The sequence below is a fragment of the Silurus aristotelis genome (genome assembly GCF_946808225.1).
Source record: "Silurus aristotelis genome assembly, chromosome: 1".
Classification (NCBI taxonomy): domain Eukaryota; kingdom Metazoa; phylum Chordata; class Actinopteri; order Siluriformes; family Siluridae; genus Silurus; species Silurus aristotelis.
The window spans coordinates 35,945,169-35,970,713 of NC_139574.1; the positions used below are offsets into that span (position 1 = coordinate 35,945,169).

Consider the following 25,545-nt stretch of genomic DNA (forward strand, 5'->3'; position numbering starts at 1 on the left):
TAAAAGCCTGACCCATAGTTTAATTTGGGTAGAATTGGTGTCTTAATTATTCTGGTGAGGTTTATCAACAGCCCTGCTCAACCCCGCTACTGGGTCGGCTCACCACTAGTTGAATTCATCTACTACTTCTCACTATCCCAGAAACATATCTGGGTAGAGGTCCCTTGCCTTGTTCAGTTTATCTACCCTCAGTGCACTTGCCTAACTCGTTACTTAACAGCTGAACAGTTGGTCTGGGTGTGCCCAGTCATCACATGTGTAGCACAAGGTCCAAAAGACCTTGTTCCAATGGACCCTTGCCTGTTACCATTGTTTGTCAGACTCCTCTGTTTACAGTAGGATTCTAACCATGCATATCCACAGTGTCAAAGTTATATTATTGTTACTTGTCAGAAGGAGACGGTTATCCATTTGACACAGCCTCCTATTACCCCAGTCAGGGGTGTCCAATATTTTCCACAAAGGGCTGGTGTGGGTGCAGGTTTTCATTACAACCAAGCAAGTCCACACCAAATTCTACCTGTTTAAATCGAATGATTTTCATTTTCAAGGAATATCAGGGTGGCCCTTGACTGGTTGGAATGAAAACCTGCCCCCACACAAGCCCTTTGTGTAAAAAAGATTGGACACCCCAGACCTAAAACAACTAAGGGTCTATCAAGTAGGCAAAAGAAGAATGGGGCTTAACACCTCGTAAACAATATTTCAGTAAATTTTGAAGCTCACAATACATACTTGGTGCATTTAGCTTGGCCAATTCACATGTATTCGACAACATACTGAGTTACAAACATGGCTTCCGACTTGGCAAGACAGACAGCAGGGCACCACAAAGGTGCCAAATTATATTGGGGGGCATGTTCATGCTTGAGTCACCAAGTGCAGGAACATTGGCAGGACTACAGGAGGACCAGGGGCAACACCATGGAGTAGGAATGCCTGGGCATTCGAAATAAAAAGGTTTGGGAGCAAATAGAGGTCGGTGCCGTCGTCATGTGGCCAAGTCTGGCAACAACCAGGCAGCCATCTTACAGGGCTTGAGCTGAGAGAACATGCGCAAAGGCAGCCCAGATTCCGCATAATGGACGCCGAAATGGAGGCCCCGTAGAACCGAAGGCGGGACCAAGGTGCTTTTACTTTCGTCTGATTGGTTTAGGTGGTAGTGTCGCCGAATATCCCGGGCTTCTGCACATTGTTTGGGGATGAGTAGTGCGGACGGGACTCGCGGCAAATTATTAATTGTTCTGTTATTTTAATATCTCGCGCTCAACTCCATTGACTTTTGAAGACCTGGACTTGCTTCAGTGCTCCTCGGCGACTCTTCAGCTCGCTCTGGTAGGACGGGAGCGAAGGAAACGACACCTTTCCACCGGAACGACGGTAGGTCGGTCGGTCGGTCGGTAGCTGAGGGACGTGCGGACATTGAATGTGTACTCTTGCAGGAACTCGAGGCTGCAATTTGCTCTTCTAGATCAGGCACCCAGCATGCGTTTAACCAGCATTTGCGACTGGTAGTGAAATGTATTTTGCACCTCAGGTTAGTTAGGAAGCAGGTTAAGCCGCGCGTCTATGTGGTTTGCAGGGACTGCGCCGTAGCCCCAGCCCAAGCCCATGGTCCATTTTGTCGTGTGACTGATACCATAGCTAAACTCGCAGCTAATTTTTTAGCAACCAAGTTGTCATACTCGGAAACTAGCTCGTTTCGTGATACGGTTAGTTATGCTGATTTGTAACTTCATCATTGTTGTCGTAGCATGCGGGGAAGGAAAATCTCGGTATCCTAGGGACTTTCCGAGCTTCTAAATAATTGATTTGAAACATAGTCAGCTCTGACTGAAAGTGAACTTTACCTCATTGGTAGCAAGCATGGGATTATCCAGGCTAGCTACTTCCGTCTGAGTTAGTGTATCGATAGATGCCCAAGCAGGCTGGCTGTTAAAGGCAAACGCTTCCTAAGCACTTATCATTTAAAGCTATGAATTGGTTTCATTTTCTAAACAGATAAGAGAACGTGTACCTGATACTGGAAGTATCATCGGGGTTGCGTGTAATTAGTAACATGGAGTGAGTGTTTAAGATTTCTTTACATGATGCTTTATGAATGCCTCCTCCACTATTTATATATATATATATATATTTTTTTTTTAAGTAGTGGTGTTTTTGTTTCATTTTCAGGGAGGACTACTAGACTCCACATCACAAGTATCAGGTTGACCCAGCTGAAGTGGATGGTGAATTTCTAGCTGTATGAAGCATGGTATGTTATTTACATTCAATATTTTATTTAAATCTATTAAATAAACAGCATTTATAGACACAAACACACACCATTCTCATGTATCTAAGATAGATAGATAGATAGTCTAGTGTAGCTCCAGGGTTCTGGAGGAACGTTGTCTCGGTTTTACTGTGTACCACTGTGTATAGTAGAAATGACAATAAAAGCCACTTGACTAGATAGATAGATAGATAGATAGATGTCAAAGACACCCACATGTCACTACCACATTTTGAAAAATCATGGTTAATAGTGTTTGTCTTTTGCTTTTTACACTTTCTGAGAAAAAAAAAGACAATGACTTGGTTGATGACATTTTGCTGCGAATGCCATTTTCTTTATAGCTTTTGATTGAAGAAATAAACATAAATAGAGAAGAACCCAACTTTCCAAATAAATGTTTAAATAAACTAAAACATGAAGCCGTTAATTCTAGCTATATCCTATTCCTAACCAGGTTTATAAATACCCGCTAAAACTCAAATCTGGTTTAATTAATGACCGTGTTACTGGCTGGTAACAGGCTAAAAAAAACCATGCAAACATCAGGTGGCTTTTACTTTGCGTTTCCATTTTAAAGTCGTTAAAATAAATTAAATGAACAAGTCTGAATGTTTTTTTTTTTTTTAGCCATATCTTTTTTTTTTTTTTTTTTATGTATGTTTTAACGGGGTATTTTTTATTACATTGTCTGGTAGCTTGTTTTCATTGAATGTATTTTAACCTCAATGTCTATATGCATTTACATTTTAATGCTATCATTTTCCTCTGGACTGGTTAAACTATTTTTGAGCTTCATATGCAATTTCATGACCTGAATATTTTAAGATTTTTGCCAGCTTTTTTGCTTGTTGATGTATTGAAATGTTGTTGGTATGTACAGTGCCTGTTAAAATTTGAAAACACCTGTTTTTTTTTTTTAGTGTTCAAGAGAGAAATGCATATTAATTTTGTTTGACAGTTCCTTTTACCTTTTTTTTCTTTTTTTTTTTTTTTTTCTCCATGTAAAGATGTTTGAACAAAAATGTGATAAACTGTTTAAACAATTTCACAAACAAAATCAGCTTTATGCTCTATTGGCATCCGAACAGTTTGTTTCTTCCAACATTTAGCTCAAATACTTTTATGCCTTTTGTAAAACTTGCCAAAGGTGTTTTTCACTGGTTGGGTATTTCTGTCACCCAGAGCAGTTCAATAGGAAAGAGATGAATGTGTGCAAATTGATGGATAGCAAATGCAACAGGGAAATGGGAAACAAATATATTTCATCTGGGGTTTTTTTTTTCAGGAGCTGAAGCAATTGGCATCCAAAGGGGTTGTGTACATATTAACATATGGTTTTTGTTGTATAATGTCTGTCATTTGAGTCAACTGTACAGGCAATTACCTTTGTTGATGAATGTTGCATATAATGTCATCTATGCTGGACACATTTATGTCCACGCATTAGATATTGGTCAGCTGTGTTGGTGGCTCTAGAATTTATGCCGTACATAATTTAAACTTGTGCTTTTAGCAGAGCCCTCTTGATAGCTGAACATCTGTGTGATCCCCATTCCTTGGTCAGAGGAGTGGAAGACCGCTGTGTCTTGGAGGTGGTGCAAAGCGATAGTGGAACCCCAGTGTATTGGGCTCACTACTATAATAGCTGTACGGGTCACCCTTAAAATTTTGTGTTGGGCAAATAGTTTGGGTAGCAGTGTGCATGGAACCCAAATGTGTTGCAGGGCAGTATAATGTGCTGTTTTGATCTGAGGGTTGCATATTGTGGCCCAATCTTAAGCTTACTTGATCGATTGCAAGCAGACTGTCATATGCTCAGGGCCCTGGCAGGTGCCAAATAGCCTCCCAAGTTGACTCTAAACAAGCACTCCCTACCACCTCCATCTTCAAATACTAAAGCGACCATATAAAAAGTGTAAAGCCACATAATGGGACTCAAATATTTTAGTGTTCTTCTTTCAGCTTCTCCCATTAGGGGTTGCCACAGTGGATCAACCATCTCCATACCCCTGTCCTCTAACCAACTACCTCCATGTCTTCCCTCACCACATCCATAAACCTCCTTCTTGGCCTTTCTCTTTTCCTCCTTCCTGGCAGCTCCATCCTCAGCATTCTTCGACTGATATACCCTATGTCCCTTCTCTGCACATGTCCAAACCATCTCAATCTCACTTCCCTCACCGTGTCTCCAAAACGTCCTACATGCGCTGTCCCTCTAATAAACTTGTTTCCAATCCTGTCCAACATTGTCACTCCCAACGAAAACCTCAACATCTTCAGCTCTGCTACCTCCAGCTCCACCTCCTGTTTTTTTGGGGTTTTTTTTTTACTCATTGCCACTGTCTCTAAACCATACAACATAGCAGGTCTCACCATAGTCTTATAACTTTTCCCTTTTACTCTTGCAGATACCCTTCTATCACAAATCACTCCTGCCACTCTTCTCCACCAAATCCACCCTGCCTGCAACCGCAGCACTCCACTGCTCTCCCTCTCCTTTACACACACGTACTTTCTTACTCCTACTGACGTTCATTCCCCTTCTCTCCAGCATGTACCTCCACCTCTCCAGACTCTGCTCCACCTGCTCCCATCTCTTAAAACAAATGTCATTTCAAACATCATAGTCCACGAAGACTGGTGTTTGACCTTCGCTTGTCAAGCTGTCCATCACAACTGCAAACAGGAAAGGGCTCAGAGCCAATCCTTGATGCAATCCCACCTCCACGTTGAACCAGCCTGTCGTTCCTACTGCACACCTCACTGCTGTCACACCACCCTCCTGCACCACCCTTCTGACACACCTGACTTCCTCATACAATACCACAAGTCCTCTCTCGGCACCCTGTTGTACACATTCTCCAAATCTAAAAACACACAGTGCAACTCTTCTGACCTTCTCCATCAACAGTCTCTAAATAAATATTGCGTCTGTAGTGCTTTTCCTCAGCATGAAACCATACTGTTGCTCACAGATGGTCACCTCTTCTCTCAGCCTAGCTTTCACTACTCTAACCCATAACCATGGTGTGGCTAATCAACTTTGTTCACATCTCCCTTGTTCTTAAATACCGGTACCAGCACACTCCTCCATTTCTCAGGCATCCTCACTTTTCAAAATCTTAAACAACCTGGTTAAAAAAACTCTACTGCCATCTCTCCTTGCTTCTACCGGTATGTCATTTTGTTCAACCGACTTTCCACTCTTCATCCTCTTAATCGCTGCTCTCACTTCCTTTTTACTAATCCTTACCACTTCCTGCTTCACAATCTTCACATCATCCAACCTTCTCTCTCTCGCTCTCTCTCTCATCCCTCATCACCTTCTGCCGCATCTTCTTGTATTCCTGCCTACTTTTCTCATCTCTTTGCCAATCCCAAATCTGTATGCCTTTTCCTTGGCTTTCGCCACATCCCTCTTTACCTGCTGCTGCATCTCCTTGTACTCCTGCCTACTATTACATTACTCTGTCGATCCCAATTCTGTTTTGCCAACCTTTCTCCTTATGCTTTCCTGCACTTCCTCATTCCACCACCACATCTCTTTGTCTTCCTTTCTATTTCCAGATGTCACACCAAGTACCTTTCTAGCTGTCTCCCTTTTTACTTCTGCAGTAGTTGCCCAGTCATCCAGCACCTCTATTTACCACCACCGAGCCCCTGTCTGACCTCTTTCCTGAACCTTAAACTGCAGTCTTCCTCCTTCAGTGTCCACCATCTTATTCTTCTTTCAGTCCTCCTTCTTCTTCCCTGCCACCACCCTACATAGAACATAGTCCACCTGTGTGCACCTTCCTCCACTCGTGCCACTCTATGCTCCTCCTTCTTCTTAATAGAAGTATTTACCACTGCCATTTCCATCCTTTTAGCAAAATCTACCACCATCTGCCCTTCCACATTTCTCCCCTTAAGGCCATACCTACCCCTCACCTCTGTTCCCTTCACCTCATGCCCATTAAAGTCTGCCCTAATCACCAATCGTCCATTCCTAGGTACACCTCCTACCACTTTATCTAACTCACTCCAGAATTTTTCCTTCTCCATCTCACAACTCACTAATGAACGTGAAGGGGTGATAATAAATTTAATCACCCTATCAGAAACTCTCTTTACCTCCACTACACTCTTACTCTGTACTCTTCCTTTAGGATCACCCTCAAACCATTTCCCTTTCCATCTACACCATGATAGAGCAGTTTAAACCCCCCTTCAAATGTTCCTGGCCTTACTCCCTTTCCACTTGGTCTACCCTTCTCTGCTCCATCTTATCAGCTACCTCTATCCCTTTACCAGTCATAGTACCAACATGTAAAGTGCCCACCATAACCTCCACTCTCCTATATTTCTCCTTTCCCTGCTGTCTCTATATTCCTCTTCCCCCTCTCCTTCTTCTCCTACGGCCAACAGGTGCCCAATTTCCACCGGTACCCTGTTGGCCAACAATACCTGTGCCTGTCGTTGGTAACCCGGGCCTCGACCGATCTGGTATGAAATTCTGGTTTGTGATCCGCATATTTGATTTGGCCAATTTACGCTGGATACCCTTCCTAACGCTACCCTCCTCAGTATTTCGCTGCATGTTCTTTATTTTCATTGGCCCACAACACACATGTTCTTTTAAGGGCTTCTCTTTAAGGACAGGCATTCCATTTTTTTTCTAAGTTGTGCCTTTTGGCCTCTCTAGTACTCTGTGTACTCCAGAACTATTTCTGCAATCTTGCCACAGGATGCTGCTTTATTTGTATTGCTGTCTAATCCCAAGTAAAAATTTTTTTTTTTGTTCCGTCATTAGCTTTAGATTAATTAATATTGGCATGCTCGTGTAAGGCACTAAGAAATTAAATATTTTATTTTATTCTCTAATTAAATATCACGTATCCAGGTTAGAGCCCTAAATTTTGCTAGCAAAATAGTGGAACATGGAAGTGTACATTTTTTTCCACTGTGTCTTTTAAACCTTGGTTGAACATTTTTCAAAGTTTTCAAAGTGCTTTATTTTTCCACATTTTGATATGGTACAGCTTTATTCCAAAGTGGATTCAATTAATTATTTTCCTCAAAATTCTACAAAGAATACCCCACAATGACAATGTGAGAGGTCTGTTTGAAATCTTTGCAAATGTATAAGAATAAAAGCAAAAGGAAATTACATGTTCATAAGAATTCACAGCATTTGCCATGACACTCAAAATTGAGCTGGGGTGCATCCTGTTTCCACTGATCATCCTTGATTTTTCTACAACTTCTTTGGAGTCCACCTGTGGTTTATCCAGTTGATTGGACATGATTTGGAAAGGCACACACCTGTCTAGAAGGTCTCACAGTTAACAGTGCATGTCGGAGCACAAACCAAGCCATGAAGTTCAAGGAATTGTCTGTAGACCCCTCAAAACAGGTTTGTATCAAGGCACAGATCTGGTGATGGGAACAGAGCAATTTCTGCAGTACTTGAAGGTTCCAATGAGCACTATGGCCTCCATCATTCATAAATGGAAGAGGTTTGGAACCACTAGGACCTTTCCTAGAGCAAACTGAGCGATTGGGAGAGAAGGCCCTTAGTCAGGGAGGTGTCCTAGAACCTGATGGTCACTCTGAAAGAGCTCAAATTTCTTTTTGGGAAAAGGTGAACCTTCCAGACAGAAGCCAGTCCTCAGTAAAAAGCACATGACGGCCTGTCTGTAGTTTACCAAAAGGCACCTAATGAACTCGGACCATAAGAAAAACAGATTGAACTCTTTAGGCTGAATGCCAAGCGTAATGTCTGAAGGAAACCAGGCACCGCTCATCACTTGGCCAATACCATCCCTACAGTAAAGCATGGTGGTGGCAGCATCATGCTGTGGGGATGTTTTTTAGCAGCCAGAACTGGGAGACTAGTCAGGATGGTGGGAAAGATGAATGCAGCAATGTACAGAGCCATCCTTAATGAACATGTACATAAGTATTCAGACCCTTTACTCAGTACTTAGTTGAAGCACCTTTGGCAACGATTGCAAGTAATTTTGGGTATTATGAAACAAGCTATGCACCCCTGGTTTGGGGGATATTTTTTTTGCCATTCTTCATGGCAAATCCTCTTAATCTAGGTCAGGTTGGATGGGGATCGCCAGTTTCAGGTCTTTTCAGATATGTTCAACTCGGGCTTCCCTAAGGTGTCCCTAAGCAACTTGTGTTGTCTTGCCTGTGTAAATGGGGTCGTTGTGAAGTAGCAAATTGAACATTTCGGCCAGACTGAGGTCCTGAGCACTGTAGAACTATGGGAATGTTTTGGGCAGGTCATAACAATGCCTGATTTCCTACAGACATAGCATGTTACAATTCTGGCCAAACAGTTAAAGCCTGGTTTATCAGACCAGAGAAACTTTTTCCACACAGTCTGAGTGTTTGTTTGGGCTTTTGTCTAGGTATTTGTCTAACCACTTCGCTTTAAAGCCCATATCTTTTAGAGGTCAGCAGTGATGGTTGTCCCATCTCCAGACAGGATCTGTGGAACTCTTGGTTTCTTGGTCACCTCTCTGGTCACTTCTTCTTCTTTTTTTTTTTTTTTGAAGTGTGACAACCACCTTCAGTGATTCTGCACTGGATCTTTGCAGTGCTGTCGAGTGACCTTTTAGCTGGATATTCATCGTTGGGAAGAGGGCTAAATCTGGCATGTAGGTTGGGTGCTCAAGTGAAATCGTGGATTCTTCTCCAATGGACGTCATACATAAATTGCTGAATGGTTTTGACATTTTGGGGGGTTAAGCTCTTTGAAGGTTTTCCTGATCTCTCATTGTCTTCCAGTGATGTTCTTCCACTCTTGCAGTATATGTGCTACTAAAAAACACATTGACTCATTGCAGCATCGTCATGTCAGCCATCTCTGTGGCAGATTTGCCCAGTTTCATGCAGAATTTCATGTTTGCTCTTTGTTTTAACTTGCTGTCCATAATGAAATTGCAGCTGTTTTAACACACTTGGTCAGAAATAGCACCAGTTAGCATCATTAGTCTTAACTTTTTTCACCACCTTTTAAATTCAATATCGATAAAATGGGCTACATTGCTCTACCAGCATTTGTTCTAAAATGGTTTGAAAATGACAAACATTTCATGGATGACCTGGCCTCCAAATTCCCCAGATCTAATTCTGATCTCGCATCTTTGAGATATGCTGGACCGCGTAGTCTGAGCTATGGAGGCTGCAACTTGCAGGACTATAAGGATATGCTGCTTATGTCTTGCCAACAGACACCACAGTACATTTTCGGGGGTCTTTTGTTCTTGAGCCACTTCAGTGTTTTTGGCCTTGTGCTTGGAATCACAGGTGAAGCAGGCATTATCAAGTTCACTTGCTGTATTTCCTAAAGTTTTTCTCCATTCATTCTTCTTTCACCTCTGACAACCGTCTTCACCCCTGCTGATGAGAACCATCCCCACATCTGCCAACTCCAGCCTTTACTGTACCAGACTCATGCTTTTTGTTTTGGTTTGGCCACAAAACAATCTATCTTTTGATATGGGCAAATCCAATGTTATGATGTGTCTAATGTCTAATATTTTTTTTATTCCCAGCTACCAAACTCTGTAGCTCCTTCAAAGTGATTCTTGGCCTCTTTATGCCTTTTTTTTCACCAGTTTTTGTTTGACACTTTAGAGGGATGGTCTTTATTTGGCGGTTCCTGTGCACTTCCATCACTTGACATTTCACGCTGTTGGGGCACAGATTCTACAGCTTAAATGTACCAGCTCATTCTATATAAAGGACTTCCTCCCAGTTGCGCACCGCCTTAAACTTTTTTTACTCCAATCAAGAAGGTAAATGTTGTGTGAAACACCAGTAAGTGCAAGGTGACGCAGACCAGTTTAAGACCATGTGCCAGAACAGTGTCTAGAAGCATGTCTTTATTGCACCATAAGAGTCTGGGACCTGTCAAGCAGCTTTTGTGGATCAAAACATGGGACAGCAGTGCTGTGAGCTAGTCTCTCTTTTTGGATTTGTAGGGAACCTAACCCAGCCATTAGGGTTGCACAAGCCAGGTAGTATCACCATAGTGGATTTGTATCTGCACCTGCAAACATGCTTTGGACAGCTTTAATCAATGAGACTCAGGTTCTGAGCTCTTGGAAAAACTTTCAGTTGTGCAGGGTATGGTTGCAGGCAGTGTTTGCAAGAATCACTGATATGTGAACAGACAATCCCATTTAATGGCATAGATCAAAAGCACCAGTAATGTCACTCTACAGCTAAACCATGCATAGACAAAAAAGTGTCTTGAATCAGTTTAGTTCAACTAGTTACTGCCGTAAAAAGCTGAAGATATCCTACAGACTTTTACTATTCCCCAATCGGCCCCTGGTCACAATAAAAATAAAAACTCTGCAAGGCACTTGCCCTTGCGTTGCCCTGCTGGTTGTTATAAATGACTGGCATAATGCAGTCTGAATGGTTTTAAGCAAATGAAAAATCCAAACTGGAATTATGTAGTGAACAGAAATGTTTTAAATAAGCCACAACATGTTGAAGTATTCACCTTTTGCTTTGATGACACCATTGCACACTCTTGGCATTCTCTAAATCTGTCTCCTGGAATGGTTTCTTGGATTTCCCAGAGTTTTTAGGGGCTTGTTGGCTGCTTTTCCTTTACGCTCAGGCCCCAGCTCATCCCAAACTAACTGAATTAGGATGGGTTATTGTGGAGGCCAGGTTTTTTGATACAGCACTCACTCATCCTTGAACAAAGAGCACTTGCATAACCTAGGTGTGTTCGTGGAAGGTATGTCGCAAATACTGTGGTAGCCATTATGGTAAAATGTCCCCTCAAATTTGACTAAATTACCAACAGTGCCACCAGCAATGCACCTCCCCACAATCTCACTTCCTCCTCCTCCATGCTTCACAGGGGGAACCACACTTTTAGAGGGGGTGATGGGACAGTTTGTAGGTCCAACAAGGACATAGTGGTTAGAACCAAAAATCTCAAATTTAGACTCCTCGGACTAAAGGACAGTTTTACACAGATCTAATGGCCATTTTTTGTGTGTTGGCCCAATCAAGTCTCTTCTGCTTGAGATCAATGTCTGCCACTCTGAAAATCATTTATGTTAATAGGCGGTTTCTCAGGCTGGTAATTATAATAAACTTATCCTCTGCAGAAGAGGTAGCTCTTGGCCTTCCTTTCCTGGCATGGTCCACACGAGGGCCTGCTTCGTCATAGCATATTGATGGTTTTTGGCAACTGCACTTGGAGATGCATTTAAATTTCTTGAGTTTTCAGATTGACTAGCTTCATTACTTCAAGAAATGTTGGATTCTCTATTCTCTTTACTTGAGTGAGTGGTACTTGCCTTAATATGAATTTGTACAGTAGTTGTTGTAGCACTAGAAAAACTGATTATGTACTATCTATGTATTACATAATTCCTTACATGTTCTTTCATGGTTTAGATGTGTTTTAGAATTGGTGATAATGTGCAATGTTGCAAATAATAAAAATAGACAATCCACTAGGAGGTGTTTCTCATTTATACGTCTAAACTCGTAACCTTCCTATAAGAAGTCCACTTGTATTCTTGAGCACTTTCATATGTAGTCCTAAATATTTCTCAAAGAACCTAGTCCATTGATAAAGAAGTTCATTTGTGTTATCACGAGGGGAAAGTAAGGTGTAAATAAGGTCCTGAGGAGGGCTGTCATGGCCACAAGTTGCTGCAGTGCTGGTTATTCAACCAAATCTCTGGATTCTCATTCACAGTAGTTAAAGACAAAGGACTGAACCCCTTTCTCCATAGTTGGCCCCATAAAGCGACTGCAATATACTCTGGGGGTTAAGTTAATCTGCTTTAGTACAGCTATGCTTACCTGGTCAGTAGCACTTAGATTTTAAGACTTAGCAATTGCCCATTAGCTATGTGCCAAGACCGTACTCTCAAAGACCCTAGTCAAAAATGGAGCGTATTGGGTGGGGAAGCAGATCAGTGGTTAAGGCTCTGGGTTACTGATTGGAGGTTTAGGGGTTGAAGCCCCAGTATTGCCAAGCTGCCACTCATGGGCCCATGAGCAAGGCCCTTAAGCCTCTGTGCTTCAGTTGTTCTGTATCCTGGCTGACTGTGCGCTGTGACCACAGCTTACTAACATTTTGGGTTTTTTTCAACTTTTAAAAAAACCTTGTTTCTAAAAAGGTATAAAGTAAACAAACAGTAATTACAGGCTACTATAGTTTTTCTACTATCTTTGGATCCGGTTTACTTAGTTGTTTGTTTTTTCCTTTTGTGCAGTTCATTCTAATGGTGGTACACAACCCTTCCACTGATGTGCTCTGGATGAAGTTCAGTGAGTATTGTGCTTTTGTTTTTTGTTTTTGTTTTTTCTTGGCCGTAAAAATGTTATTTAATAATGGTTGTAAATTGTCTTGCAGAGAACCACCTAACAAAGGATGCAACACAATGACTTGTGTACCGAAATCAAAGATTCTCAGTTTGAACTAGCCAAAATAGCTAATTGGACATATGGATCAGTTAACTGAAAATGACCTGTCAAGTATGATGGATTCTGTAGAAGTACCTACATCAGAATTGAACTGTGTCAACTCTGTGGCAAATTTGCCAGACACAAAAGACACAGTTCATGAAACGCCGCACGTCGCTATTGGCGCTGTAACAGATCAGTCTATGGGTGTGTTTTCAGACCAAATTACCTTTTTAGAAAATGATCCACCTATGTTTAATAAACCCTTGCATGGATCAGAGCAAGATCCTGCTTTGTTGACCGTGAATAGACTTGAGGATTACTCGGATGTTAGCAGCTGTTCTGAAACAGATTTTGAACAAACTTCGGACCTCTTGGAGAAAGGCCCTGAGCAGTCATCCGAGTGCCAGGATAGAGTGAGTTCTAGAGATGAAAATAAATTGGAAGAAGATGCTGGAAAACCTAATACATCTACATCATTCAGTCAAGCCACGCAGGAGGAAGGTTATGTCTGTCGAGCATCTAATACAGAGGGTGACGAGCATGGTGGTGGTTTTGATGTGAAAGATGGTGAAAATGATAAGGAAAGGTCTTTAACTCTTACTACCATGGAAGGTGATGGTGGATGCCCTTTGAAATCTGAGGAGCAAGTGAAAGGAGGAATCCTTATCCAAAATACAGACTGCAGAGTTACTGAAAAAATCGAGAGTGGCAAAGACAACGCAACCACTCCAAATTCAGTTTGGGACTTGGATTTAAAGGGTCCAAAGCAGGGTATAGAAGACTATGAGAAGAATGCCATTAGCACTGAAAATGTTGATGTACAAAATAAACGTCACGTAGAAGCGAAAAACGATGCTTGTGACACCGAAAGTAAATCTCCAGAATCTGGATTTAAGCATGACGTTGAAAATGCTGCTCCTGATAATGAGCCAAAAAATGACGAGACAAGTCGATCGGTCGAACACAGCAGTTTTGAGTTCTTGCAGTCATGTTTTGGTTTGAACAGTCTGGACCACACAAAATTACACCAAGATGCTGCAAACAATTCAACGTCCACCAGTATGACTTCCCAGAACTGTAATGTTGATCATTCACAACCTGCTGTTCTTGCTAATCCTGCACTTGAATCTGTACCCACAGATCAGTTAAAAGCAGCAACGGATAATTGTCTTCAAGAACCTTGCAGAACAAGCATTGACAGGAGCACTTCGGTGTCTCAGGAACCGGGACAGCAAAATGACCCTCTAGAAGAGCAAGTCTTTGATCGATTAGCATCAACTGAAGGTACATATGACAACGGAATTAAAACTAGTCCTTCCTTGTTGTCATCCAAGAAGTTGATGAAAAATTTGCAGCCCGTTGTGCTTTTGAACACCACTAAAAGTAATGCTGAAGATGGAAACCTATATGGTTGTTCTATATGCCTAAAGAGCACACAGAGTTTAGATGATCTTATTGAGCACCACCATTGCAAACATTCTAAGCATAGCTTTCAGTATTGCCTAACCTGTGAAGCCTATTTCTGTAATGAAACATTGGCAACTGGACATTCATGTGAGCAAATTGGGCCAAAAGACATGCTGCTGTCTGGTATAATTTTGTCAACTAATAAGCAAACGACTGAGGAGAATACAAAATACCTATGTAGGTACTGCCTAAAACCATTCATTAAAATCTTCTTCCTTCAGAATCATGAGGAAAGGCATACAAGCGTAACAGACTATAGGTGTAATTGTTGTGGCTTATACTTTCCTACTTATAAAAAACTTATTTCTCACAAGGGAAGAGTCAGATGCAATCCTTTGGTACTAGAACCCGATGAACAGCGCAAAACCCATTCAGAAAGAGAGCCAAATCCAGCAAAGCCACCCACTACCCTTGGAGGTGATGGTTCTCACAAGCTTCACAATTGTTTTGTGAAACTCGTGGATATAAAACGGACAACAAAGTGTCCACAAAATGTAAACTGCTCTGTTTGTGGAAAAGGGTTTAAACTCCGAGCACAACTTAAACTACACCTCAGATTGCACACGGATGCAAAGCCTTTTAAGTGTAACCAATGCAACCAGGCTTTTAAATATTCCTGGAATCTTGAAAAACATAAAGAGCTATGTTCTGGAAATATCACCAAGCAACACCTTTCCAAACCATCTTTTGAATATAAACTTTTCAGCAGGTATCCTTGCCCCACTTGTCCGCAGACTTTTAAATATTCCTATAACCGCACACGACACATGCGGGAACGGTGTTTAAAAGCATACTTGCAAATGCAGAAAGGAAAGGTGGGAAACAGGCATAAATGCCCCTTATGCAGTGAAACATTTGGAATGTCTTGTACTTTGAACAGACACATTAAAAACACTTGCTTTGAGCAATATAAATTGCAGAGAAATACGATCAAAGACACACTGGTCATGCAAAATATCAAAGTAAAAAAAGAGGAAACGCCAGTGCTGCCAACTGAGAAGTCATGTTACAAGTGTAAAATATGTCCAGCGTCGTATTTGCATAAATCCGGAGTCTATCGACACATGAGGAAACATTCATTTTTTGAGCGTTCTTCAGTACAAGGGGTCAAGTCTGAAAAAACTGCTGATGAAGTAACAGTCTCTAATAATAAGAAACCTCAAAGCCAAGAACCTTTAAGCCAAAAGTCACCTGATATGGTTACTAGTGACTCATTCCTTTGCCATTTTTGTGATAAATGTTTCAGTTCAGATGACTTGTTAAGCAAACATCTGCAGCAACATGGGGGGGCGAAACCCTTTGTCTGTTTGGAATGTGGAAAAATCTTTGCAAGGCGTGGACACTTGATATCTCACAGAAATATTCACAGGCGAAGAGTACAGTGTTCTGTCTGCAAAAAAATTGTGCCCACCATTGGAGATTTGTTGAAACACAGACAGTCTCACACAAAGAAGGGTATCCTTCAATGCCCTGATTGCCCAATGCAGTTCAGGTTTCCTGTGTACTTTCTCCGACATGTTGCAACTCATGCAAAGAAAGAACCCTTGCCAATATCACCTGTTCCGCCTGCTGATATTCCACTCAAAGAGGCTGCTGATGAAGTGAAGACATTTAAGGGGTCTTTTTGTTGTGGCATATGCAGAAAGACATTTGTTGATTCCAAAACAATGAGCCAGCACTGTTTAATTCACATTCCGAAACCGATGGATTCAAAATGTCCAGTTTGTAGGCATAGTTTCACGACCCGAATTGGTTTGATTCGACATATTCGTCTACATACCGGTGAAAGACCGTTTGCCTGTAATATCTGTGGAATTACTTTTCACCGGAAGGAACGCCTTAAGCTTCACCAAGAGAAATGCAAAGGATTAGAGGAAGCGGAACTTGCTCAACCACCAACCTTAGCTGAAACACGTGGGAAATGTGAAGTAAAAGCAGCATCAAATTCCAGAAGAGTTCGCCAAATTTCTTCCTGCTTGTACTGCTCACGCACATTTTCCAAGTCAAGTTATTTGAAATTGCATGTCAAGGCTCATTTGGCTAACAGCCTTGAAAAGTGTAAAAAGTGCGGGAAATGTTACAAAAGGAGTAAGATCTCTGAACATCGCAATGTCTGCAATACCAAGGAGGAGTCCTATGGGGAGGCATCAAAAAGTGAAGAATCTGGGAATGCATGTAAGGATGAATGCAAAAGTACCAATGTAGTTGTTCCTAACCGAGCATGCCGAATATTAAAGGAAACTGGGTCAAATGTCAAGGACAGTCTTAAGGAACGATGCCCACATTGTTCCATGCGCTTCCAGTACAGATCTTACTTATTAAGACACATTTCTACTCACTTGGTGAAAAAACAGTTTGCTTGTGAGCATTGCGGTCAGAAATATGCTAATCGGAGCACATGTCAGCAGCACGAAGCCGAATGTCATGGTGTGCTGAGGCAACATGAAGCAAATGAACCTGAAGGAGCCCAAACAATACCAAACAGTGCAGCTAGTAACAAGAATCACACAGTAATCATTGGAGAAAATGGTGATCAGTTAAAGTGCAGTTTTTGCACAAAAACCTTTACAAAACCTAGAAATCTCAGACGACACATTCTTACCCACACAGACGTTAAGCCGTATAGTTGCAAAACATGTCAAAGTTGTTTTTCTCGTCACGATCATCTGAAACGTCACCAGGCACGATGTAGAGGCAAAAAGCAACTTGAGGTGCAGCTTAAGCGGATTGCTCTTGACCAAGTTGGCTCCGAAGATCACCTACAGCCACAATGTGATTCGCTTTCTGAGACAATTTCTGCCACAAGCAACTTGTCAAGGCCCATTTCCATGCCACCCTCTACTGTTAAACCATTTTCCTGTAAAGCATGCAGGAACAGCTATACCACTAGGGAAAGTCTGAAGAGACACCATCTCAGGGGAAGCTGCAAGATGTCCTCTACAGTGTGCCTGGAGGAAATGCAAATGCCAACAGAGTTTAAAACTTCAGTACAGGCTTGTGGAGAATCCTCCAAACTATTGCAATATAATGAGGGGAACTACTCTAATAAGTGGAAGTTCTCTTGTGAGTATTGTCCCCGCCGCTTTAAAAACCCATCGGAATTAACACTGCATACTCGTCTTCATACAGGGGAAAGGCCATTTGTGTGTGGCAAATGTGATGAGGGTTTCATCAGAAAAGACTACTTAAAACGGCACTTAACAAAATGCAGTGGGAAAAGAGGTCCCAAAGTGCTTTGTGACAGATGTGGTGGGTTGTTTACTCAGGAAGCTCTTGAAGTTCATCAAAACAACTGTATCATCAGCTTAAAATCCATTGACTGCCCTGGACCTGCAGACAGTATTTCCAGTTCTTCGAAGGTCAAGGCATTTTCCTGTGTCCACTGCGATAATCGCTTTTTGTTGTTCTCCCAGCTTCAGCAACATGTTTTAACAAATCACAGATCTGTTCGGCAACAGCAGTCAAGTACCCCCAACTATGAACCGTTAAGTAATATGCAAATTAAGGAGGAACCAGTGGATGACCAGTATGATGAGAGCAGTCATCGAATAAATGCGAACAATGAGCAAAAAAATGTCGAAAGGCCGAAACCTTTTAAGTGTGAGCAGTGCAACACTAGATTTATAACCAACAGCGGGCTTGCAATGCATTTGCGCACTCATACAGCATCGTATACTCTTTATTGCAAAAAATGCAACAAGGGATTCTGGAACAAAGCTGGTCAACAAAAGCACACAAGAAGGTGTAAGGGTTTGGAAGTCACTACAAAGGAACCTAACCAGAAAGGAGCCATTCCATCAGAAAGTACAAATGACGACATCCTAGTCTTTCGTAATAAAGACTCCAACGCAACAGGAACTGGTGTACTACAGACAAAGTTTTCATGCAAAGACCAGGATAAAGGACCTGTAGTTCACAAATATCAGTGCTCTGAATGTGAAGAAAGTTTTACAGATGGGCTTATGCTTATAAGTCACCTTGAGGCTCATGGACGTGAAGACCAGGAGCGCATATTATTTAAAAGCCACCGCTGTTACATTTGTAGTAGGAGTTTTAAACAATCATACATGCTGAAAATGCATTTAAAGACCCATCACCAGGAAGCTGTTAGGAACACCTGCCCTGAATGCTTTAAAAGCTTCCGCTGTCTCTCTGATTTGGACATACACAGATCTTGTCATGACCCTAATCGGCCATTTGTTTGTAAAATATGTGAGTTAAGGTTTTGGACTCCCAAATCCTTGAATGCTCACCAAAGGTTGTCTCATTCCTCTGCTGAACCGCGCAAAACAATTGCGCCTTCTCTGAAAACTGATCAGGTGTCTCCTAAAGTATATACTTGCCAACCCTGCAATAAGATTTACACTATAAGAAGGTCGTATATGAAGCACATCAGGGCAAAGCACAATGGGAGTGCAAAAAGTCTTGATGACCTTAAGAGTGCTTCTACTGAACATCAGTTGAGCAACAATGAATCCAACAGAAGTAATGCAGATGATAAAGCAGTTGGTGAGGACGATCGCGGTGAGGACGATGGCGATGAGGATGATGGCGATGCCCCTTATTTTCCTTGTCATGTCTGTGGTAAAACATTCCTGACATCAGAAAATCTCGAGGACCATCAAAGATGCCATCTTGGTGAAAAGCCTTATGAATGTGAAGAATGTGGCAAATGCTTTATTCAGCTTGTAAATCTGCAGCAGCATCAGCGTAGTCATAAGTCTGAATTTCAGTGTCAAATGTGTGGTAAAGGTTTTGTTTCTCTCTTTGCATTGCGTAAGCATAAGCACACTCATGTCGGAAAACATCCCCATCGCTGTACAAAATGTCAGTTGAGTTTCACGCGGTCTTCAAAACTGAGAGAACATATGACCACCCATCGGGAGGAAAATTTCCCATGTGATCTCTGCCACGAAAACTTTTCTTGCAAGTCAAGCCGAGCAGAGCACCGGAAAATCCACACTGAGGGAGAGGACGAGCTCCCTCCTTTAATTCCACCGGCAAAGCAGGCCTCATCCCCACCAGTCTCCGTCAGCCCTTCTTTAAGTACCGCTCAGCAATACAGGTATCGCTGTGAAATTTGTCAAGTGTGCTTTCCAGATCCTGAGCAGCTCTCGGAGCATGGCTGCAATCCAGCGAAAGAGCGCCCGTACTCCTGTAAAGACTGTAATCAGCATTTCCTGCATGGTTCTCACCTTAAAAAACATCAGCTCACTCATCAGTTATCTGGATCACGGTCCTTTCAGTGTAATAGTTGTCACATGAGCTTTAGACACCGCCATCATTTCTTGACCCATTTGCAAACACACGGTGGTGAAAACTCCTCCAAAACGCTGACTGAAGTGAAGAAATTGAACACTGATGATTCAAATCAGGACAAAATTTACAGATGCCCTATTTGTCCTGAGAGTTTCTCTGAAGTGTTAGAGCTGGCAAACCACCTTTCAGTTCACGCTTATGTGTGCATTGCTTGTAACCAAACATTCTCAACCAAGCAACAACTTGAGAAACATCAACAGTGCCATTTGTCCGCAGCTACACACTACGAGTGTACTGAATGTGGAAAAAGCTTCCTTGGAAGCGAAGCCTTTCGCCAACATTACTGCGTTCACCAAGAGCATCGTTCTAAGAGGAGACGTTTGGAGAATTCTTCTGACGTACTCGCTAATATTAACGCGGAGGAGGAGGAGGACGTTGATGTTGGAGAAGACTTCTATAACTGCACTACCTGTAACAAACGGTTTCCTTCCAACCTAAGTTTACAGGAGCACCAAAAGTTGCATGCAAATGGTCGTCCGTTCAAGTGCTCGATTTGTGGAAAGAGCTTTGCCCAAAAGCGATATCTTACACAGCATCAGCGAGTACACAACGATCACATGTATCAATGTAACCTGTGCTCCAGTTCTTTCAAAACGGAACAATTACTTTTGTCTCACCGTAAGACCCACATGGCCCTTCCTAAATACCATTGCTCAGTTTGTAGCCAATCGTTTAAAACCCCATATGATCTCTCGAAGCATGAACAGAAACATCCTGAATTGCAAACCTTTAGTGAAGTAAGTGGTGACCACAGATGTGATATGTGCTATAAATCGTTTAGCCTGCTTTCTCAGCTCAGACAGCACCAGGAAACTCACGTAGGACAAGTTGTCTACGAGTGTACAGAGTGCGATAAGGCGTTCGCCTTTCCACATCTTTTAGAAGAACATCAGCAAACTCATGGGACATCGTCCGATTCCTACCAATCCCAGTCACCATCAGACATTCTCTTTCAAAGCCCAGTTATGGAGTAGAGTATATTGTAGCGTATTTCCTGCAATGCAGGTGGTTCTTGGTCATTCAATTTTCTGGAAACGTTAAATTGTATAGTTTCTTGACTCACGTTGTGGGTTCCCACTTCTCCATTTTTTTAGTTGTATGCTTCTTTTCCTGGGTTTCTCATTTCATCACTCTCTGATGTGTACATAGATAAGAGAGATTATTGTTTTTACTACTGCATTTCAGAGGACTATGTACTGAATTTCTAGAGTTTTATAGAAAACTTCAGATAAATGTAAGATATGATTGAAAAACTAAAACTTGTTTGGTAAAAATGTGCATGCCCAGAACAATTTACATATCACCACACACATAATTGGCTTTAATTCTTTTTTATTTTAATTAAGTAGACACTTAAGTAGTTAACTGTCATTTGCAGACTCAAATTATTTACACTTTTTTAAAATGTCAAATTTCTCATGTCCTTAGTTTTACATGTCTAATACACGATTGTTAGGGTTGTTCAAGTTATGTATATCTTTGTTAAAATGTGATTTTTGATATTTACTGGTTTCTTCTAGAATATTCTGGAATATTTTTTCTGTTTTGTTGCTAATTTGTTTCGTTTTCTTTCATAAGGGGTGGTTGACCACCTACCAAGCACTCAATGATTAGGTGTAATAACCTAACTTTGCAAGTGACTGTATATATATCTATATATACCTGTGTATTCGTACGTGACTTTTTTTAAAAACATTTTTTAAAGACCGTTATGGTGTGTTCAATTTTCCAACATGGACAATAAAGCCATTTGAATATAGCTGAGTTTGGTGATCTACATCTGTCACATTCACTGAGGGGAGTCATGGATTGCTTCTAAAAAAAATAAAAATTAAAAAAAAATCAGGATACAGTTATTTTATAGTATTAAATAGGCAGCCAAGCCAAGCAACATAGACTAAATATTGACTAGGGAGGTAAAGCCACTTGAATAAGGTGCTATAAATCAAACTGATACAATGCTTGGCAATAAAAGCTGTCATAACATACCCCTGCATTTTCATTATAGTGATAAGCTGCTTGAATCTATTGTCTTTCTTTTGTGGTAGTATAGCACCTGTTCATTGTGTTAGTTCTAGAAATACAGAGTAGTAGCTAAAATGTGTACTTCATAGTGCTGTACTAGCTATAACTCTATACTAGCTACATGCCAGAACCATCACCATATAAATACACGTCTAGGTAGTTAAATATAATTTAACACACTAGTCATTGTCAAATGGTTATTAAATGTAGCCTGTTATGTGTAATGATATTAGCTTTTAATATCTTAACAGCAGAAGCTATAAATCTATGCCAATTTGACACAACATGGTAAAAGTCTTCTACCCTTAAAAAAAGGGTTTACTAGGAAAATTAATGACAAAGATAAATGTCCTTTTGGTCTATAACCCCAATTAAAATAAAAAGGGGAGAATGTAAAATGTACATAAAACAATGCAATGATTTGCAAACCCATATTGTATTCACAATAAAATGGAAAACATTAAATATTTTAACTTAATGTACCATTTTAAGAAAAAAAATATATATATTTTTAATTTGATGGTTGCAGCAAGTCTCAAACTTGGGACAGGGCAACAAAAGTCTGGAAAGTGTTACTAAAATTAAAAAGGTTTTGCAACTAATGTTAGTTTACAACAGGTCAGCAAGATGATTGGCTATCTCTGATGTATGAAAGTGCATTAGTGCTTGTGGAATGGGTAGCTTGCACATTTAGAAAGGCTCCATCGAAGCTGAACGGTATATACAGGTTTAAGAGCAACAAATGCTTCCATCCAGAAAATGTTTTTCAGGGAAGGCCTTACATATTTGAGCAAGACAATGAACAATTATTTACAGTGTGGTAGAGCACTTTTCCCTGCTGATAGATGCCACTGCCAAGAAGGGATACTGCTGTCATGAATGGGTGTACTGTGTCTTCCAACAATATTGTGTTCAGAGAATTACACTGCTTCTGCTTACCTTTTTCTCTTGGTGCATCCTGGTACAATCCTTTCTTATAGTAACACACACAGCTGTCCACATTATGTAAAAGAATGTGATTCATCTGACTAGTCTATTTTACTATTGCTACATGGGTCAATTCTGATACTCATCCAAAGAAAAAAGGCACTTTTGCCAGAACCAAGAGGGGGTCAGCATGAGCAGGCTGCAATGCACTATATGTTCTAACACCTTCTATCAAAGCCAGCTGTAACACTGTCTTTGGCTTGGAGAGAAATGAGGACAGTGGGCAGTCTTTGGACAACTCCAAAGGGACTCTGTTCTCCACTCCAATATTGGCCTCCAAAACCTCTCGCCTTCTCTTTTTGCATTGGGTTATTGGCAGGCCACAATTGCTGCTTTCCAAAAAGTTTGCAGATACACCTGCCCATGGAAGCCTAGATACCACTTGCCGAGAGAATATTTCTTTGGATATTCTCAATAATCTCAGGACAGCGCCTCTAAATAGGCGGTAAAAGCAAGTCAGGTCAAGTCAAGTCAAGTTTATTTGTATAGCGCTTTTCACAACAGACATTGTCTCAAAGCAGCTTTACAGAAAACAACAGTGAAGGTGAATGGTGTGCGTTTGTCCCTGATGAGCAAGCCGTGGCGACAGTGGCAAGGAAAAACTCCCTTAGATGAAATGAGGAAGAAACCTTGAGAGGAACCAGACTCAAAGGGGAACCCATCCTCATATGGGTGACATCAAGAGTTTGGTCAAACTCAGCATGCGAAAAGCAAAAGCAGCATCTGGATGGAGGATTCTGTCTAAGCGTTACCGAAATGCAGTTCAAGCTCTAAACAACAGGAAAGATTGCAAGTTGAGGGCATCTTATTTTCAATTCCATATTTGAATAATAGCTGCTCTTAGCCGATCAAGGAGTTTGTCAATGGTTAATTCATTGGATATGCATAGAATTTAAACACCACGTTGACTTCTAAAGTCCACACAGAACTGAACAAAACTAGAAACCAAGACTACCAAACTGTGCCAGAGTTTCTTGCACTTGTGGGAACAATAGGGGTGACTGTGTAATTCCAACTTCATAGGTGGTTAATCTGCTTCTCTCAGTCACTATCTACTGTCTTTACCTTATATACAAGTGTTGTGTGACCTGTCGTGTAAAATAGCACCTTGTCAAAGGGCGCCTTGCCAATTGGAAAGAAATTAGAAGCTTGGTGTGAGTAGAAAAGCAAATTTACCTCGCAGTGCATATTCCTGGAGCTAAATGAACCCTGACATACTGGGCTTGACCTTCTTGGTGCTTGTTGCAAATTTTTACCTAGTATTAATTGCTCAAATGTGTAGAGCTTTGCTATAAGATCAAAAAAGCATAAATTTACATTTACGACATTTAACAGACACCCATATCCAGAATGACATACAAAAGTGTTTAGAAGTCTATCAATTAATAAATTAACAATGGTTCACTAGGTTGCAAAATTAGGAATTTTTTAAAATGCAAACAACAGGTGCTTGAGCTACTTATCTTAATTCTGAATATGGACTGAAGAGAACATTGGGATAAATGTATTGCCATCAAATACTTTAACTAGGGATAAGATGTGCCACATAGTTTAATCTTAAGTCTGTTCAAAAGGGTAATCCTCTTCTTCTTTTGGCTGCTCCCATTAGGGGTCGCCACAGCAGATCATCCGTCTCCATACTATTCTGTCCTCTACACATGCCTCTTTCAAAACAACTACCTGCATGTCTTCCTTCACCATATCCATGAACCTTCTTTTTGGCCTACATCTTTTCCTCCTTCCTGGTGGCTTCATCGTCAGCATTCTCCTACCGATATACCCCATGTTCCTCCTCTGCACATGTTTAAACCATCTCACTCAGGCCTCTCTTACTTTGTTCCCAAAAAGTCCTACATGCGCTGTCCCTCTAATAAACTCATTTTCTAATCTTGTCCATCCTCGTCACTCCCAATGAAAATCTCAACATCTTCAGCTCTGCCACATCCAGCTCCACCTCCTGTCTTTTAGTTGGTACCACTGTCTCTAAACCATACAACATTGCAGGTCTCACCAGTCCTATAAACTTTCCCTTTCACTCTTGCAGATATTCTATCACAAATCACTCCTGCCACTCTTCTCCACCCAGTCCACCCTGCCTGCACTCTTTTCTTCACTTCTCTAACACTCTCTCTTCATTACATTCTCCCTCTCACACACACATACTCTGTCTTACTCCTACTGTTCAGTCTCTTATCTTTTTGAGACTGGACTACTGGAACTTTCTGCTGGTAGGTCTTCCACTGAATGCAATTTGTCCTGTACAAATGATCCAAAATACAGTTTTTAACCTGCTTAAATTCTGTCACACCACCCCACAGCTGCACTTCTTTCACTGGCTTCCAGTAGCTGAACGCATTCAAAGATTCAAAACACTAATGCTTGTCTAGAAAGCTAAAAATGGAACAGTTACTTATGTTTCAAAGCTCTTATTACTCTTTGCACTGCACTACACGCCATCAGATCTTCTAGAACTGTTTAACTGGTCCCACCATCAAATCAAGTGTAGAAGCTAATCAGCACATCTGGAAGGGAGCCATCACTATCATAGGGATGGTGATGATGTCCTGTAGGTGGTGATTGCTTGGATGCCCTGCCACATGTGCTGTGTGTTGCTCCTGTCCATGAAGTGTTTGTGGATACTTTGGGCATTAGCACGTTTTATCTCTAATGGCCCAGGAAAGTCTGCGCAAAGTGACATTATCAATGCACTTGCTGATGTAGCTGGTCACTGATGTTGTGTACTCTTCCAAGTTGGTGATGTGGCCATTGGTTGTGGGCTCCCTATACATGTTTCATTCAGTAAATTTAAGGTAGTCCTAAAAAGAAGAGATGGTTTCTGCTGGCCAGGTTTTCACTTGTTTCAGAACTGAGTTTGAATGCCAGATGAGTGGTCAAAATGGCAAAATGTCTGAAGCGAAAAGACAGGTGAATCGCTAAGTGCCACAGATATTACTTCATTATTTAAAAAAAAGGATTATACATCCAAACAAAAGCTTGGCCTGGTTTTTACAAGGCTT

General features: G+C 41.2%; 1 protein-coding gene across 1 annotated transcript; it reads left to right on the top strand.

Moving 5' to 3' along the window:
- The first annotated feature begins 1,414 nt into the window (after positions 1 to 1,414).
- Positions 1,415 to 21,275, top strand: znf1035 (zinc finger protein 1035). Its single transcript, XM_083533379.1, has 4 exons — positions 1,415 to 2,068; positions 2,176 to 2,257; positions 12,538 to 12,592; positions 12,678 to 21,275. The coding sequence occupies exon 4, from the start codon at positions 12,769 to 12,771 to the stop codon at positions 20,488 to 20,490; it is 7,722 nt and encodes a 2,573-aa protein (XP_083389505.1). The 5' UTR covers positions 1,415 to 2,068; positions 2,176 to 2,257; positions 12,538 to 12,592; positions 12,678 to 12,768; the 3' UTR covers positions 20,491 to 21,275.
- The last annotated feature ends 4,270 nt before the right edge of the window (positions 21,276 to 25,545 follow it).